Source organism: Oryza glaberrima, chromosome 1 (genome assembly GCF_000147395.1).
Source record: "Oryza glaberrima chromosome 1, OglaRS2, whole genome shotgun sequence".
Lineage (NCBI taxonomy): Eukaryota > Viridiplantae > Streptophyta > Magnoliopsida > Poales > Poaceae > Oryza > Oryza glaberrima.
In genome coordinates this window covers 26,956,751-26,975,697 of record NC_068326.1, presented here as the reverse complement: position 1 = coordinate 26,975,697, position 18,947 = coordinate 26,956,751, and the positions used below count along the sequence as shown (strand labels likewise).

At 48.5% G+C, this 18,947-nt stretch overlaps 2 protein-coding genes and 1 long non-coding RNA gene across 4 annotated transcripts; 2 read left to right on the top strand and 1 right to left on the bottom strand.

Annotated features, from left to right (window-relative positions):
- Positions 1 to 5,993: 5,993 nt before the first annotated feature.
- On the top strand, positions 5,994 to 11,307 carry LOC127762894 (uncharacterized). Of its 2 annotated transcripts, XR_008015613.1 has the most exons (7): positions 5,994 to 6,174; positions 6,262 to 6,356; positions 7,201 to 7,272; positions 7,536 to 7,912; positions 7,993 to 8,056; positions 8,154 to 8,207; positions 8,583 to 11,307. It is a non-coding gene; the product is annotated as an uncharacterized LOC127762894 (long non-coding RNA). The 2 variants fall into 2 exon arrangements; XR_008015612.1 differs by having other exon boundaries at positions 8,154 to 11,305.
- A 258-nt stretch (positions 11,308 to 11,565) lies between these two features.
- LOC127765919 (polyamine oxidase 1) lies at positions 11,566 to 14,033 on the top strand. The gene has a single exon (XM_052290899.1). The coding sequence runs from the start codon at positions 12,064 to 12,066 to the stop codon at positions 13,579 to 13,581; it is 1,518 nt and encodes a 505-aa protein (XP_052146859.1). The 5' UTR covers positions 11,566 to 12,063; the 3' UTR covers positions 13,582 to 14,033.
- A 3,493-nt stretch (positions 14,034 to 17,526) lies between these two features.
- Positions 17,527 to 18,947, bottom strand: LOC127759824 (pathogen-associated molecular patterns-induced protein A70-like). Its single transcript, XM_052284046.1, has one exon. It carries the CDS (start codon positions 18,945 to 18,947, stop codon positions 17,832 to 17,834), a length of 1,116 nt encoding a protein of 371 aa, XP_052140006.1. The 3' UTR covers positions 17,527 to 17,831.

Sequence of the window (18,947 nt, the reverse complement as noted above, 5' to 3'; positions counted from 1 at the left end):
ACCTTCAGAATAAAACTCAGGATTCTAAGTACCAGCTCTAAAACAACTCTAAATCAAAGAACAAAAGCAGGAGCTCAGCCTGAGATAGAGATAGCTAGACTTTCACAAGGACTGAGAGCACAACCAAAACAACAAGCCAACTCCTAAAAATGGTACCTTTTTTTACAAACTTGATCAAACATAAAATATAAAGTAGTTTGACTTTGATCAAGTCAAAACGACTTATAGTCTAAAACGGAGAGAGTAATAAACTAAATCTGTATGACAACAGTTACGGTTGAATCAACTAATTCATATATTGCTGTTGAATTTAATCTCAGAATGTTGCTACCAGCGTCTAGCCTCCTCAACATCAGATCGAGTTTTTCACATCTGTTTCTCATTTCAATTAGTCTTTTTCTTCCCGGTTAGAACATTTCACTTTGCAACTGGTATATATGTTTAAATCACAACGTAAAATTTCTTTAATTCAGACGAACTTGTAACCACATTAGGTATACAATTTGCAAGATATCAATCTTGATGGCCTGGTACTGCTAGGTGTATGCATTAATCCTGGTGCGCTGGATGTAGTTTGCTTGCCTTTAGGATTATATGATTAATTAGTTTTATTTTGCTGGTATGCTTGATGTTTGCATTCAGCTCCTAATCACTTATTCTTGCTTTATTTGTGCATGCAGGATCCATGGAAGAATCAACCCACTAAAGTCATAGAGCTTTCATGTCACAGTATGTGTACAGGTTGATTAGTGTATACACACTTTCTTTGTTATCTTGGAGCATGCAAAGTTTAAACGTAATCACCACACTAAACTCTGAAATATTTTTGTACTTGTTTCTATTTTATGTCGAACTTTCAGCATTGATGTATCACTGAAATTGTTTATATATAGGAATCATATGTTTATTTTCACTATGCATTCCCTATTTTATCCTGCACTTTCTTCAGAAATTTGAGTATAATACTCTAATTTCTTTTGAATCATATTATTACTTGGGGGCACTGTTGAGGAGGGACGGTGTTGGAACTGCCACGGAGGTTGAGCTCCAAGAGGTCTACCGCGTATTTATTGGTGAGATTGGCCTCAAGCGGCAATCGTAGAAGTATTGACTTGGTGTTGTATCATATTCTTTTTACAATAGTTTTTTACTAGCCTAAAAGTCAAGGCCAATTGGTTTTGTAAACTGAATCGTTTCTACTCTCTCTATCCCATAAAAAACTAATCTAGTACCAGATGTGACACAACTTAATACTACAATACTGATCTCCGTGTATAAGATTCGTAGTATTAGGATATGTCATATCTGATACTAGATTGGTATTTTATAGGACAGAGGGAGTAACTTTCTACATTTGTTTTGTCAGTGCTAAATGTGGTGATTGATGTGATCCATAACTTTGGTCATATTGCAATGTATAACTAATATATGATATATGAAGTCAATATATAATGCATATATAAAATTAGATTTCTGCTTTTGTATCATATCATGAGCTAGCTCCCATATATTTCAGCTATCTGGACCTTTGACATCTGATGCTTTAGTTTTGAAAAAAAAAAGGAGCAAGATTAACTATAACTGCCAACTAATCAATATGGCAATCTTGCTTAAAAAAATCACAAAAGCAAACCTAAATTAAATTAACTGAGTATTTTTAATGAAATAAAATTTTAATAACATGGGTTCTACTATATCGCCATAGCGTTAGTATGCGCATAGTATGTTCTAAATAGTGAACTTATGCGGCCAGTTTAGCCCACATCGAACGGTCAAGGGATTGCTTCGACAGGATAATCCATTTTAATTTCTACTCTGAACTGCACAGAAACACGAGCAAGCAATAAGTTTTGGTAACCAGACAGGATGAGCACACACAAGCTGTTTAGATAGAAGACATCATTTTACATTTTTACCACGATGCGCCTTAATGGGCCTCAAAGGCCCTCAACTGCCAAAAAAGGAAAAAGTACACCGAAGGTCCCTTAACTTGTCATCGAATTACAAAATCATCCTCCAACCGCAAAACCAGATACAAGACATCCCTCAACTTACAAAACCGTTCACTTTAGGTTCTTCGGTGGTTTTGACCCCGGTTTTGTCTGACGTGGCGGCTGAGTCAGCGTGGGACTCACGTGGGCCCCACATGTTAGGATGTACAGTCAGCACACTCTCTCTTTCCCCCTCTCTCCCTTCCTCCTCCTCTCTTACTCTCTCACTCACTTTTCTCCTCTCTGCAGGATGCCCGACGGGTGGGGAGGTCGTCGGGGCGAGGTGGGAGAGGACATTCGGCGGCGGTGGCGGCGACGCTGGAGAAGGGAGTCGGCTCGCAGTGGCGGCGGTGGCGACGACGACGCGGGAGAAGGGAGAACGCCACCTCCGCATCCTCGTCGAGTCCCGCCGAGGGGGAGAGGAAAAAGCGAGGCCGTTTGAGAGGGGGGTGGGGAGGCCGGCGAGCTCTCCCCCTCCATGCTCCGAGGCGAGCGCGGCGGCGGCGGACCACATCTCCAAGGCCAGTACGTGGTGCTGCCGGTCGTCCGCAGGCCGTCCATGAGCTCCGTGAGGCCATCGACGAGGCGCAGGTCATCGTCGGGGAGGCCGTCGGGCATGGAAAGGAAACGGAGCCGCAACGATATGGCGGCGGCGGCGGCTAAGGCGTCGAGGCGGCCCTGCGCAGGGGCCGTAAACGGAGCCGCGGCGATATGGCGGCGGCGGCGGTGGCTAAGGTGCCGAGGCGGCCTTGCGCCGGGGCCGGAAACGGAGCCGCGGCGATATGGCGGCGGCAGTGGTGGCTAAGACGCCGAGGCGGCCCTGCGCCGGGGCCGGAAACAGAGCCGCGGAGATATGGCGGCGGCGGCGAGGCGTTCCTGCGTCGGGACCGGGAACACCAGCACGTGTGCCACCGCCATCGCCGTCGGCTTGGGAAGAAAAGAGGAGAGGGCACAGGCTGTCTAGGTCGTCGATCCCCCTTGCCTAGAATGGCTTCCACGAGTCCCTCTGCGGTATCCTCTCCTCCAGCGCCGCGTGCACCGCCGCGTCCTCGGATTCACCCGGACATGGCGTCGGTGCCATCGCCGGACAGCAGCGCGACGAGCTCCCTCATCAGTGAGGCAGACACCGCGCGGTCGCACGTGGCCATGTGGATCCGGACAAACAGTGCTAACCCCCCACCGCTGGCGGCGGCAGCTCGTAGAGCGTGGCGAAGAGCACCGGTGGCTCGTCGAGCTCGTGTTCTGATGAGGACATCACTTCATCGGATACGCACATAACTTCACACGTTCCAATGATAATTCCAAGTCCAGGTCCAGTTCGGCCTCCGGAGACAGCACTGACTTCAAACGGACCTAGCGCCTTCATGCCAACTCCGATTTGGGTGATCTTAGACTTCGTGGAAAGCTTATCTCGCTACCTTTCAAACGCATCCGGTCTCATGTCCAAATTCATCTCGAGTCAACGGGAATCGCCAAAACAAAACAGTGCTGTTGCTGAAACCGAACTTAGGTCTTGGGCCTTGCAATAGACTAGACCCATCTCGGAAGTGTCTCCCTCCACCTCCACGAATTAGCACTTAACCCTAGCTTTATTTTCCTCTATAAATAGCTTTGTACATCCTCAAAAACAATTGGGTTTTGTTTAGTTGAATTTTGCCAAGTGCCATTCACCTTGTCTCTAGTCCTCGTTCGATTAGTCGGCGACTATTGATTCAGAGCCCCCAATAGTTGGTGTGTTGATTTGCCGGGTCGATTAAATCTACCACTTCAATCGCAACTATTCATTTGTGCTTAATTACCTATTCGCAATATTTAGATTGCATCTTATCTTGTTCTTGCAGTGTTCTCTCGTTTGCATTGCAGGGATCATCAACCGCGCGTCACGGTTGGTATGACATCGTTTGTGGTGTAGCGATTGCACGATGTCCTGGACTTGTTCTGGTTGGTAGCCACGTCGCAAACGTCGCACTCGATTAAAGCGAGAGTTATCCCCCTCACCAGAAGATCGAGCCACGAGAGAGAGTGTCATCATGTTTGGACGCGGTTGCGGTTGCAGCGGCGGCGGCCCATGGGTTGCGGTTGAGCTCGTGCTCGAGGTGGGAGGGGAAGTCGGGGGCGGATTCCGGCACGGGGAGGAGCTCGAGCGCGAGCGGGGGCGGCGCGCCGGTGGAGGGGAAGGCGAGGGTTGGGCTGCCACCTGTCGGAAGCAGACCCGCGGAGGTACGCGCGGAGGACAGGGTGAGCGTCCGGAGGGCATCGAGCGCGGCCTAGACGGTCGCCGCTGCCGCTTCCTCCGTGGCGCGCGCGAGGGAGAGCGCGAGCAGCGTCGTGCCGGTGGCAAGGGAGAGGATGATGACGTGGCAGCTTGACATGTGGAGCCCACGTGGTCCAACGCTGACTCAGCTGCCACGTCGAACGAAACCGGGATCAAAACCACTGAGGGACCTAAAATGAACGATTTTGTAAGTTAAAGGATGTCTTGTATTTGGTTTTGCGGTTGGAGGATGATTTTATAATTCGGTGAAAAGTTAAGGGACCTTCGGTGTACTTTTTCCGCCAAAAAAACACGAGCAAGTAGTAAGTTTTACCTTAATGGCAGGAATACCATGTTATTTTTTTAAAAGAAAAAACATATATTCCAAAATTGATGAAGTCATGACAATGTGGTAAATGTTATACATTCGTGTCAAGAGTTGAACCGGGTGAACTGGTTAGCACGTTTTTTCAGCGCTGAGAGTTAAAAGGGGAAGGAATCAAGGAATAGAGATTGCTAGGCTCGTTCGTTTGGCCTGATATCGAGTACACGTGTTATCATCCCGTTCTTGACCAAAATTGGAAGGAATAAGTTCACGTTGGTCCCTCAATTTTCACCTTGTTTGATTTTCATCTTTAAACCGAAAATCCAAATACAATCCATATTCCATCTCAACTTACCAGTGCAAACGAACTGGTTAGCATGTTTTTTCAGCGCAGAGAGTTAAAAGGGGAAGGAATAGAGATTGCTAGGCTCGTTCGTTTGGCCCGGTATCGAGTACACGTGTTATCATCCCGTTCTTGACCAAAATTGGAAGGAATAAGTTCACATTGGTCCCTCAATTTTCACCTTGTTTGATTTTCATCCTTGAACCGAAAATCCAAATACAATCCATATTCCATCCTCCAACTTACAAAACCAGTGCAAACGAAGTCTCTCTGATTTTAATTAACATGGCGCCTATGTGGCTCTTTTGACTAAGTTTTCGTAAAACGTGACATTAATGTAGCTTACGTGACAGTTTAATTCTAAAAGAAAATAAAAGGAGCAAAATTGAAAACTATAGAATTAAAACAAAACATAGAGGCCCAAATATGAGTCGAACTAGATAAAAAAGTGGGACCCACATATCAAATGGGTCCCACTTCCTCCCCCTCACTCTATCTCCTTGAAGAGATAGGGCGGGAGAGCTAGACCCCGTCAAGGTCATCTTCGCCGCCCCCACCGCTGCACAGCTCCTTGGCTCCTTCGGCGATAGGGCGAGAGTAGAGCGGCGCGCGGGGGCCGGCGGGAGTTGAGTGACTGGTCGAAGCGAGTGCACGAGAGTGGAGAAGAGAGAGAGGAGGAAGAAGACCGCCCAGGAGAGAGAAAAGGAGGGGAGTGAGAATGAAATGTAGGGCCCACGTGGGCCCACTATTTTATTTTTTGGGTGTAACTGACATATAGGCCCACGGTTTTTGTTATCTTCCAGTTCAAATTGCCACGTTGATGCCATGTGGGACAAAGACCTAGTTAAAATTAGTCACATAGGTGCCACATCAACCGGGGACAATACAGCCGAGAGAGCTCGTGTGCACTGGTTTGTAAGTTGCGGGATAGGTTATATCTAGTTTTTCGATTCAAGGACAAAATCCAGACTAGATGACAAATTAAGGGACCTAAGGTGAACTTATTCCAAACTGGAATTCCCTTACGGCCTATTGATATCCTCATATGTTTGGTTGGCCGGGGTGGGAATATTCCTCGACCCCACCCAGACGCAGCGTTGCGCTGCACGCGACATACTCTGCTTGCGCCGCCATCCTCCCGTCGCGTGACGGCCGCCGCCGCCTTCGCCGCCGGCTCCGTCTCCGGCTCCGGCGCCGGCCTTCCTCCACCGTCGCGCGAGAGGTAAACGGGCGCCGCCTCGTTCCTCGGTCGGACACGCAGGTTTTCTTCCTTTCTCTTCTCTACTCCCTCTCCTCATCCTCCGAATAGGGTTTAACCTCAACTTCTTCTCATACCCCCCGTCGATAGGAGGACTGGAGGAGTTCTCTCACCATTCGACAACCTCCCCGCGTGGCAGCTCGCGACGCTCGCATCCACACCCCTGCGCTACCGACTCTCCCCAGGTTCGTCTCATCCCTCTCCATCTTCCTTCTCCAACCATTTGGTTCTATTCTATGATTTCCTCCTCACCGCGTTCCTCCCTTCCGGTGTGATTTTCCATGCTGATGTGGATATGGTAGTTTTGAATGGATTGATGTGATAAATCACTAGGGTTTCGTGTAATTGGGGGAGAAACTGTGGACAGTTTGTTGAATTGGTTCTGGTGTACATTTTTTCTTCTTCTTTTTCACTAGATGCTATGAAACTACTGAATTACGGATTGATCGGTAGTTGATGTTGTGATAATAGTTGCAGGTTCAGAATTTGGTGATGACAATAGCTTTTCAACTGTATGGATCTTAGAGTTAGTTCAAAAAAGTAAATGGATAGATGTGATCCTGTGTCAATAAGAACCTTAGTTCCCGTGTATCTTTGTTGAAATTCAAATTTACAAAAGTATTTTCATTATCTGGTACCTAGGTCCTGCACTTCAAAATTTATTCATGTCATACAACCTCTCACGCTGCCACCCCACATTGGATGGAAGATTAGCAATCCAAAGTTTCTGGTAATTGCTTCATCAATAAGGAATTTGATGTTGTATGTGCTTTCTTCCAGTTCCAGTTGATATACTGCCTATTTTCCCAATGATGTACTCGGTCTATTTTTTTTCTGATCAACTGATGATGTACTATGCATTTGTGCGATCATATACTCTCTTTTCAGTTGATAGAGTGCTTTGTTCTCATATAATGCATTGCTCTTGGACAATATGTTGTTTGCATGGTGTACCACTAGGAATATGATTTCAGTAGATTTTGCTCAACTGCAACTGCTTAATATGTTGTTCCTTGTTTCTCTCTCTAGACTATTCAAAGAACAATGGCGCAGGCACTGGTGCAACCTGAGGAAGTCCCTGACTTCACTAACAGAGAGAGGGTTAGTTTCTCTGTTACTGTCAATGAAAAAACTACTGTTCCTGTTGACAACCCTTTGGTGGGGTGCTATGTATTTATAGCTCACCAATTTACTGATACATGTCAAAGCTATAACAGAGTCATATTACTAAAGATGTCATATTACTTACAGCAGATAACAGGAAGAGATAAGAGAATTAAACTAAAGACCTGATGTACTTTACCAGTCACCACATAAAGTGTTATTTATCTGACATTATCATGGTCTTCTTATTCCTGTTTCAGGACCAGCTGGAATTTATGAGGCACGTCTGTAACTATGCTATGGGTGATCTACTCTCTGCTTCCTTTGTCGCTGTATCAGCAAACACGCTTGATATCCCTGAATTTACCAGGAGATATCTCGCTGTGAATGCCTGCGCGTTCTTCTTGTATGCACTGCCAACAGCTGCACTAGCTCATTCCGTTTCAAGGGAATGGGTTTGGTTTAACATCGTTTCAGCTACAGTACTTGTCCTTTCCCTGTATACCGTGGCATCGGCATTTGCCCTGATCCAGGTGTTTGGGAATGTGCCCCGGACATTATTCTCCCTATAGGTGCTGGATTGATCACTCTGATCATTACTATTTGGCTCCACGTGTTTCATCCTTCTGTTTGTGAGGTAGGTTTCTCCCCTGTTTCCAATTTTTGTTTTGTATTACAAGCAAATCTTGATCCGTTGTTCTGAATTCATTATACTAGAGGTTTCTAAATGTGAATCCACCATATACTAGAGAGTCTTGAGGATCTACGCAAAGAAATCAAGGTAAAACTGTTTTGTATGGAATATATGATAGATGTGACTTTCAGCATTTTGATTCTTTTATGTCCATTACTTATTGACTTATCGTTATTATTGACAGTTTTGGATGAAGTGGACTTCTCGAAATGTCAATACAGGTTGCTCGATTCAACAGGTAGATTTGGCCTTCTAACACTTGTTTCTCAAATTGTCATAAACACACCTGTTACTTCAAATAACCATGCATGCATCGGTAATTTTAAATATTGGTCTGCAGCATAACCGAACAATTAATGCTGACAACACAAGATTTCACTCTTTTCAGTAGAAGATAGCCATTTAGGTTCACACTCTACTTTCATCAGATTCAATAAACATTTGACAAAATTCAAAAATTTTGGTCGATATATTGATTTGCCGATGGGTCTGAAATTTTGGAAATTTCCAAAAGCGGTCCGCTTTCGCTCTGATGCATGCGCGTCGACCGGTCACTACTCACTGGAGTACTTTGGCCGCGTGGCCCAGCACTGAATTTTCTTTGATTTTTCAGCATTGAATTTTCTGTAAGTTGCACGGGCGTTTCATCGTGCTCCTTGAATGGTTGATCCTTGCACTCTTTTTTCGATGAGAGCGCGATCATGACAGCGCGATCAATGTACTGGACCGAAGGCGAACCAGAGATGCTGGGGGAACGGCAGGCATGATTTTTACGGGGGTTTGCAGCTGGGGGTGGAAAAAAGCTTGGGCTCGTGAGCTCAACTCAGGCTTGGCTCGAGCTTGGTTGGCTCGGTGGGCTGGTAAGCCCAAGCCTCTTTTTCAGCTCATTGCTGAATTGACCGAGTCCAAGCTGGCTCGTGAGCAGCTTGTTTGGCTCATGTGTCTAGGCGATTATGTGTTTATATGGATTATTTTATTTGGTTATAGAGTTATTATTTGTCAACATACAATTTATCATTAAGATTTTGAAGAATTGAATGTATAAACTTATTTAAATTTTACTTTTATTTTTTTAATGATTATAAAATATATATGAAGAAGTATTTCAACCAGAAAGGCTTGCAAGCCAGCTTAGACTGGCGCGAGCCAGAAAACGAGCTGAGCTGAGCTCAAGTTTTAGCTTGTTTCCCTAACCGAGCCAAGTCAAGTCAAATCTAGTTTGTTGCGAGCCACTGCTATGCTATATGCAGCGCTGTCGACCACACGTGCGTGTGTTTTTCTTAATTCGTGCCAGCAAGTATTTGTTCGGATCTTCAGGAAGGAACAGTACCCAGGTCTCATCTTTCCTTATTTTTTTTCCCTTCTGCGAAAACGGTGACCAGGACACACTGTCACACTGAGCCACTGACAATCACGAGTAGCATCAGGTTAGGCCGTGTTATGATTCAAACTCTTTTCTTCAAACTTTTAATTTTTCCGTCACATTAAATGTTTAGAAACATGCATGGAGCATTAAATGTGAACAGAAAAAAAATCAATTGCACATTTTGCATGTAAATCGTGAGACGGATCTTTTAGCCTAATTACGCCATGATTTGACAATATGATGCTACAGTAAACATTTGCTAATGATAGATTAATTAGGCTTAATAGATTCGTCTCGCAGTTTACAGGCAGAATATGTAATCTGTTTAGTTATTAGTCTACGTTTAATACTTTAAATGTGTGTCTATATACTTTAAAAAAAATTGACACACGAACTAAACACAGCCTTAGTATAGTAGGAGTAGCATCAGGTTAGAGAAGGCTCATTTTCTTCTTTCTCCTTCAAACCCCTACTCTTCTTTACCTTTCCCTTCTTTCCCCTTCCACCTCTTCACTTCCTCACAGGGATCCAGTGGAGTATGGACTATCGAGGACCTGAGGTTCTCTGCACGTACGTTAGATCCACTCATATGTGCCAACCCACCAGCGCCAGCCAACGCGACATGCTTTAAGTTAAAAACTTGCATGGCCCATTATTTTTTTAGGTCTGCATACACTGCAGCATTAGTTTGTTGTGCTGTTCATTCAACAAAGTTTAGTACATTAGTATAAGGGTAATTTTACCATCTTTGAAAAGATACATAGAGGTATCATATTTTTTAGTGTAAAATTTGATATATCTAGATACTAAATACCTCAATGTAACAAATTTTTTGTGTAAAATTTAGGTATCTTAAGATACTTTTCTCAAGGATTGTAAAATTTCTCTTACTATAATGCTTGTAATTTACAGTATGAACAATGTAATACATATGCATGCCTTGCAGGGATGTTTCGAGTTTAATTTACTTGATCTTATATGATAATAAAAAATGTAAAGTAACAGTAACAATAGTAACTTAGCTATAACTTACTGTACATGCAAACAACGTTAATAAAAATGTGTTTAGTTCACGTTAAAATTGAAAGTTTGAATGAAATTGGAACGATGTGACAGAAAAGTTAGAAGTTTAAAGAAAAAAATTTGAAACTAAACTCGGCCTAAGCTGTACTTATTTAGGTACAAAGGCAGTAGTACTTTTTTTTTTTTTACCGAGTAGTACTACTTTGTACTAGTACGCGCTAGTTCCACATTTTGGATAGGGCTCCTATACTTACAAATGTCGATTATGTTTTTTTTTCTTCAAAAAATCAGAAGCGCCACTTGGATAAAAGACAAAGCATTGTGCATTTCAAGCTGCTTAATTTAAAATGTGTTTACGTACGATTATACTATAACTAAACAAACTTATCATCACAGACTACGGAGTAATTAATTTGTTGCAGGGTAATTAAGCAAGTTAAGAAGCAGCGAGTAGGTAAATCGAGTAGAGCATCCGACACAGATGGGTGTTGTAGGCTTCTTAAACGACAAAGAAGGTCGACGTCGTTTCTTTTGATGCGAGAGCCGAGAGCTAGCAACTTTGTCAGCCGCCGTGCCCGGCATATACTTACTGTACATGCAAACAACGTCAATAACTTAGCTATAACTGTAAGTATCATGCAACACTGGTTCAGCAGCGAGTGACAACGCGATGAGGTGAACAGTGCGACATGTTCCTACTTTTCCCCTCTTCTTTTCAGAATCGGCATCAGATTTAGTCCTTACAGTAAGTAGGAGTAATTTGTTCTGTGGTGACATGTGAAGAATAAGACATGTTCTTAATAATTGGCAGCAGATTTACTCATGTCGTACAAGATGTAAGAACAGTCTACATATATACGGAGTACTCCACTCCGTAGCTTAGCAAGTTTAAATATGACCGAAGGCTCGGAGCCTCGGAGGCTGAGTCTTTTATAGCTGGCGTACGCAAGTCTAGCCGTCGATGAGAAAGTAAGCATGCATGACCATGACGAAGACAAGTAGACAAACCGTCCGTCCTTCGGTCCTTGTGTCACTGGATCTAAACAGCAGGTCTTCACTATGCACCTGCACATTGTAGCTCGATTACCGCGAGTCCGCTAGGATCATCCAGCCGGCCGCCCGGTCGCCAACCAGCCATGGATTCGTGGAGTCGTTGTTGCACGAGCGGCGGTGCCCGGCTCGGTACACGGCGACTCCACTAGGACGAAATTAAAGCCGCCACAGGGCCCCGGTGCATGTGTGTCTAACGTAACCATGCATCATTGAGCATTTTAACAGAGAAACCGGCCGGTATGCGGATTGCTATCCGCCGTAGCAGTCACTAATCAGGAAACCACAACTCGCAGATTCGCAGCAGCTTAAGAATGAAGATCCCATTCGAAAGCAACACAACCGCATCCGATTCCATGGCCCAACCGCGCGCGCGCACGAACGTACGCCACGACTCGTGCGCGACGCGCGCGCTAACACGACACTTTGCGCTCAAATGCAGCCGGACCGTCACGTTGCTTGCGCTGTTGGCTGTTGCGCACCTAAGCTATGTCAAGTGTCAACTTGCTTGCGTTGCTCCACTCTTCTGTCTGCTCCTCGTTTATAACAGCTGGAGTGTTGGTTGGCTCTGGCTGCATCGACGCGCGCAGGCGGTTGGGTTTTGCTACGACGAAGAAGGCGTAGCCGCACACCCGTGCGCGCGGTTTCGTTCGCGATGGTGGCGAAGAAGCCGAGGGTTGTGGTGGTGGGCGCGGGGATATCGGGCCTCGCGGCGGCGCACCGGCTGTGCGGCGCGGGCGGGGACAGGTTCGAGGTGGCGGTGGTGGAGGCCGGCGACCGAGTCGGCGGCCGGATCCTCACGTCCGAGTTCGCCGGCCACCGGGTCGAGATGGGCGCCACGTGGGTGCAGGGCGTCGTCGGGAGCCCCGTGTACGCGCTGGCGCGCGACGCCGGTGCGCTCGGGGAGGAGGGTGGTGGTCTCCCGTACGAGCGCATGGACGGCTTCCCCGACCGCGTGCTGACCGTCGCAGAGGGCGGCGAGGTCGTCGACGCGGACACGGTGGCTGGCCCGATCGAGGAGCTGTACAGGGGCATGATGGAGGTCGCACGCGCCGGCGAGGCTGGTGGTGGAGGCGGCGTGGAGGAGTACCTGCGCCGTGGCCTACGGGCGTACCAGGCGGCGCGGTCTGCCGCCGGCGGCGGCGGCGGCGGCAAGGAGCTTGAGGAGGTGGACGAGGCGCTGCTCGCCATGCACATCAACCGGGAGCGGACCGACACCTCCGCCGACGACCTCGGCGACCTCGACCTCACCGCCGAGGGCGAGTACCGCGACTTCCCCGGCGAACACGTCACGATTCCCGGCGGCTACTCCCGCGTGGTCGAGCGCCTCGCCGCCGCGCTCCCGCCCGGCACCGTCCGCCTCGGACTCCGTCTCCGCCGTCTCAAGTGGGGCGGAACCCCTGTCCGCCTCCACTTCGCGGATGGCGCGCCGCCGCTCACCGCCGACCACGTCATCCTCACGGTCTCGCTGGGCGTCCTCAAGGCCAGCCTCGGCAACAAGGACACCGCCGGCGTTGGCGCGGCCGCCATCGCCTTCGACCCGCCGCTCCCGCCTTTCAAGCGCGAGGCCGTCGCGCGCCTCGGCTTCGGCGTCGTGAACAAGCTGTTCATGGAGGTGGAGGCCGTGGCGCCATCGGAACCGGAGGACGTCGCCGGCGTGCAGCCGGCGGCGGCGGGCTTCCCGTTCCTGCACATGGCATTCCGGGGACACGTGTCCAAGATCCCGTGGTGGATGCGCGGCACGGAGTCGATCTGCCCCGTCCACGCGGGCTCCACCGTGGCGCTGGCGTGGTTCGCCGGCCGGGAGGCGGCGCACCTCGAGTCCCTCCCCGACGACGACGTCATCCGCGGGGCCCACGCCACGCTGGACTCCTTCCTCCCGGCGGCGCCACGGTGGAGGGTGAGGAGGATCAAGCGGAGCGGGTGGGCCACGGACCCGCTCTTCCTCGGGTCATACAGCTACGTGGCCGTCGGATCGAGCGGCGACGACCTCGATCGCATGGCCGAGCCGCTGCCACGTGGGCCAGACGCCGCCGCCGACGAGCGGCCGCCGTCGCCGCGACTGCTGTTCGCCGGCGAGGCGACGCACCGCACGCACTACTCAACGACGCACGCCGCGTACCTGAGCGGCGTGCGCGAGGCTAACCGGCTGCTGCAACACTACCGCGGCTGAGCGAATCACACCACGTAGCAATTTTTTTCCCTTGTGATCACGATTTGCGTTGCTCATCTCAAACAATGGTGTGATTCACGTGGTTGGATATGGCTTAATTTGCCGGTTTGGCGATCCATGTTGCTTCAGGTATGGAGATAAAATTGAGATATGAGGAGGTGATGTGTTCTTCTAGTACATGTGTAAAACGTGTTCTCTCTTCACTTCTTCGGGAATCGAGAGAAATTGTCAATCCATGTCCGTATTGGTCTAGGGAGACTGGTGAGTTCAGCAAAACAGTGTCTACTTTGAAATTTCCCGCCGTATTACGGCGTCATTTGGCGCCAGAAGACACGATGGCAACATTGAGCGTTGCTTGCTCATTGTCATCTCCTTTGTCTGTTTCTGACACGTATCAAACCGGTGAGTTGTAAGACCACGACATAGTAACATGGATCATCCCTCCATTGACATTTGACAGAGTATCCTCCGTCCTCCCCAAGAGCTGTCTATCGTACTAGTAGTCTATAGTACTCGATTGAACCACCTTTGGCCGGACCTATGGCTTAACAAGACAATTTCTTTCACGTCGATATCGGTGACGTTACTAACACTAATAAGTAATAACCAAACATTAGTCGAGTGACATAATGTTAGTCTTATTCTCTTGAAGGGGATAAGATGCAAACGAGTACACCTAATTAACACGCTAGATTTGTTCTGCCTGGATGAAGTTTCATGATTCCACAGGCTGAGATCGATACTCAATGACACAATGTTCGATCTGTTCGGGCTTCAGGCTGTGCAGGCTCCAGTGTTGCTCATGATCGAATAATCTATAAGCTGCAAATAATGTGGATGCAAGAAGCTATCCAGATTACTACTAGTTCCTGCAAAGATTTGGGCTGTTTGTTAATTATGAAATTGCGGAGAATTTTCTGCAAGATTCCTGCTATCTATACTTGATCAGAAGATGCAATTCTAGGAACATCAACTTGGCACAAAACAGTACGAGATACCCTACACCAGCAGTAGTGCCTAGTACTACTTGTAGTGCATGAATGACAGCAATTTGATTCGGCTGCTGCAGTTGGTCCGGGGAAGGGCCAGCCAAAGGTTCGACGACAGCCATCTCCTTTCCCTTGATTGACCAATCCATGACAGCCATAACTTTGCTTCGAATCACATTCTGCGATGATGCAGGAAGCATGCATTGGTTCGATTAATAATACAGGAAATCTGTTGCGACGCAGAAAGCAGATGACAGGGGAAGATCTTGGACTGATCTGATCTTTCGTCACTTTGCTAATAAGATCCAGATCTTGATATGCAATTATGCATATCTAGCCTTCGAGGCCTACCGACCATTGGTCCAGCAAATTTATGTTAGTCCAGATGGAAGATGAAACATAAACAAAAATATACTCCTGCACAAAAAGAGATGTTTGTTTGTTTATGAGAAAGAAGGGAATGCGTGACCTCCTTTCTTGACTACTTTGCCTTCTAGTGGTGTAAGATCCAATGTAAAGAAAGACAGCAAGATAGAAAAGGTGATGCCATGATTACGATATTTCTCCCACATTTTTTTTTAACGAATCGGCGAGCCGCCAATTTCTCCCACATTGTATCACTCATTTTATTGAGCCTCCTGGTCAAGTTTTTCTCCTCGGATGAGTTCCTTTTTCTTTCTCAAGATCTTTTAGGCAAACTTCTTTCTTTCTTTCTTTTTTGAAATGAGGCTTCAATTAACTACTTGGACCGTTACAAATCTTTGGTGTGTATTGCACCAGAACTCCCGTGCGTTAACCGGCAGCACATTAACACCATAAAGCAGCAAAACAATTTGCTACCTTGTGACATGATCTTGTGTAGACCGAGATTGAACAAGAATCAAACTGATTATACACCTCCTGAATCTGCTTAAAAATACTACCTTCAGGTCTTTGGTCCAAATCAGTACTAGCTGATAGAGCTAGCCCCATAGTGACTGCATTCCGTTTCCAGGATAGTTTAGGCAAACATGCTACTGAAACAAAATAAAATTATATTATGCTAGTATTATACTGCAAGTAGAAATGATCTAAACCGTTTGTTATTAAGGATAAATTAGTAATTTACCAATAGAGTGATTAGGGGTAATTTTTGTCATTTACATTTCATCTAGATCAATTTGTGGTCATCCATTCCACTGGCATCGGTCATATTCCATCGAAAAAGCTTAAAAAAGAGAGAAAATGTCCATCGCTACTAAATGACAATTATACCCCTTCACATTTTCTTTTTACAATAATGTCTCTTCACATTTCTTCTACCGCTAATTGGGTGGTAGTACAAATAGATTTAAATCCTTTGATCAAATGAGATCAACCGATGAGTTTTTTTCTACTACCAGTAGTAGTAGTAGAGAGCACCATAGTGAGACTCTAGGGTCTGGGAATTGAACCGTCTGTACTGATCCAATCCAGGCGATCGAGATGTGCCGGAATTACCATCCTTGATAGCATTATAGGCTTTTTATGCCGGTGCAGTTATATCAGAGACAACCAATGGAGGTTAGGAACAACAATTGGTATGGTTCCAGGGGGTTCGGAGTTTTATTCTCCGAACTCCGCCAAAACCATATTTCCGAGCTTTCTCTCGTCTGACTGCCTAGCCTACGATTCCTCTCGAGTCTCGCCTCCCTGAATTGGCCGCAGGCCCGTACCTACCGCCGGAGTTGATCAAGGACGATGGTCTTTTGCTAATTTGCTTGCTGTCGCCACGGCGAGATTGGTGCCGGAAATATGAGAACGAGGACGTCAGCACTCAGCAGCCACTGTATAGTTGGTAGAGATTTCAACAATTATTCAGACGAGCCCATACCATATATACTCGATCGAGTAGAGATGCGAATTGTGTTGTTTCGGACAGAGATGTGGCTAACTAAGTAAGTTGTAATCTGTGCCTTGCACTATATACTCTCCCTTTCTTAATAAAACTCTGCCGGCTTTCGCCGGCCCGGCGAGTAGATGCGAATTTGAACCGTATGTCAGATGCGTTCGTGACTGGATGTTCATCGATCGTACTAGTCACGAACCATACAATTGAGCAAGCTCGTGTTGAAGATTCGAAGTGGAAACCGAGAGACGATAATGATCGTTTCAATTTGGTTCTAAAGGACAAATCCGAACAGGTACACTGAATTTGCATGCAAGCAGCCGGAGCGGGCCTTGGTTACTAGTCGCGCTCACGCTGGTGAATGATGATATATGATACAGCTCCCTGTTTGGAAAAAAATGTCCTACGCAACACAAACCGTTCATCCAACAGCTCGTACAACTCCTTTCCGTGGCAAAAGCTCGCGTCGACCAAGCCGGGACATGGAAAAGCTCTGGACCCGTATCAAGATTAGTCCGAGTTGGATCGCTTCCATGGGTCACCAGATAGCAGCAGCCAGCAGGTCGCAGCATCTGTTCCCCGCCGCCTCATCCGCCGGAGCTCCTCCGGCTTCCGTTTACCCGCGATTTATGAGAAACTGCACTCTGCCTGTAGCTGAACGATTATCCCAATCCAAGCTATTTATGCGGCCCGGTTATTTCGGTGACAAGCAATGCAGCCCGAAAGATGGGCTGCCGTTATTTGGACCATGAGAACGATTGGGCCGTTTGTTGAACTGGATAGGCTAGGGAACTGGGTGCAAGGGGTTCGGAGTTTTCTACTCCGACCCCAACGAAAACCTTCCTCTTCAGTTTCCTCTCGAGTCTCGCCTGCTTTCCTGTCCTGCCTAACCAGCGATTGGCCGCAGCCACTAACTCACTACCAAAGTTTATGGAGGATGGTCCAGCCTTTTATTTTTGCTTTCGGTTTTAGTCATCCGAGTTCTGAACCCAGGTACATCAAGCGTACGTGAAAACGGTGAAAGGGCCCAAACAGATAGAAGACGACGTTCTGAAGCCTTAACCAAAAGAGGGGAACGGGCTGTTCTGCCAAACACATCCCATACTTGATTGTTTCAGTGAGACTTTAATCTAGACTTTCCGCTTTGAATTATACACGGAACAGATTCAGACGCTGAGAGCCTCGTTACCACGACTCTCGAGTCGGGCAAATTCGAGTACTACCTGAGTCGAACATACACGACATAAATGAACTTCAAAAACACCCAAAATTGAAAACTAATTGCCGTTTACAAACAACGCGTACACAGTGACCACTCTAAACGCATGGGTCGCCGAGCCGCCTTTTGCATCTGCACCGGCGCCGCGGTTTGAGAGCGCGCGCGCGCGATCGAGCTACGTGCCGCGGTTGAGCATCTCGTTGTAGTTGAGCAGCGAGTTGAGCCGCTGCAGCTGCAGCTGCTCCCGGAACTTGTTGATGAAGTCGTCCGCCCTCGCGTCCACGCTGCTCGCGGTGGCGAGCCCAACCTGCGCGGTCTCCACCTCCTCCCTCGCCGCCGACATCACGGCGCGTGCCGGTGCCGGGGCCGGCGCCCTCGGCGGCGGCGGCTGCGCGCGTTGCACTTGCAGTACCTGCCGCTGTGCCTGCGCCGGGGCGCGCTCCAGCTTCCTCACCTCCGAGCTCGACGACTTCTTGACCGCCACCTTCGCTCTGGCGGCGCCGGCGGCGGCAGCGTTCTCCGCCTTGCCTCTCTTCTCCACCGGCGGCGGCGCGGGCCGAGCAGCAGGCTCCGACCGGCTCCGGGTGTACTGCGCCTGCTGCTTCTCGCTCTCGTCGCAGATGGCGTTGGCGCCGGCGGCGGAGAGGTTGTACTCGGGAGGGAAGTCGCCGGAGCGGAAGCGGTAGAGGCCGAAGGAGCGCAGCCGCTCCATGACCGACGACGTGCGCTCGAGCGGCGCGGGTGGCGGTGGAGCGTACTGATCATGGCAGCGCTGCGGCTCATCATGGTGGTCATGGTGGTGCTGTGCCTTGTAGTGCTCGTCGTGGTGGTGTTGGCGGCGGCGGTGGGACGCGCGGGAGGTGAGCGCGATGGTGCCGATGACCACGTTGAGCAGGAGGAAAAGCGTCGCCGGGGAGAAGTAGCCGCGGACCAGCGACCACCCCGGCGGCCAAGCTGTCGCGTCTGCCGCGACGTCCATTTCGTCGAGATCGCCGCGCACGTTCTGCCTACCACACGCGCACGGGAAGAGCTTGGTGCGTTGAGGCGGATGTGACTGCGTGGTGTAGCTGGGCGTTGGCCTGCTCGGCGTGGTGCACTGGTGCGTGGTAAATATACAGGGAGGCTGAGGGCACGCGGCGCGCGGAGGCGGGTGGTGGATGGGAGGGAGGAATGCTTGCGGAGTTGCGGGGGATGGGAGAAACGGCGTGCGTATGAGAGGGCCGCCTCCTCGTGCGCTCGCGACCGACCACCCCGTCACCCACCGTGACAGGTTGGAGATCCCCAAGCCCAT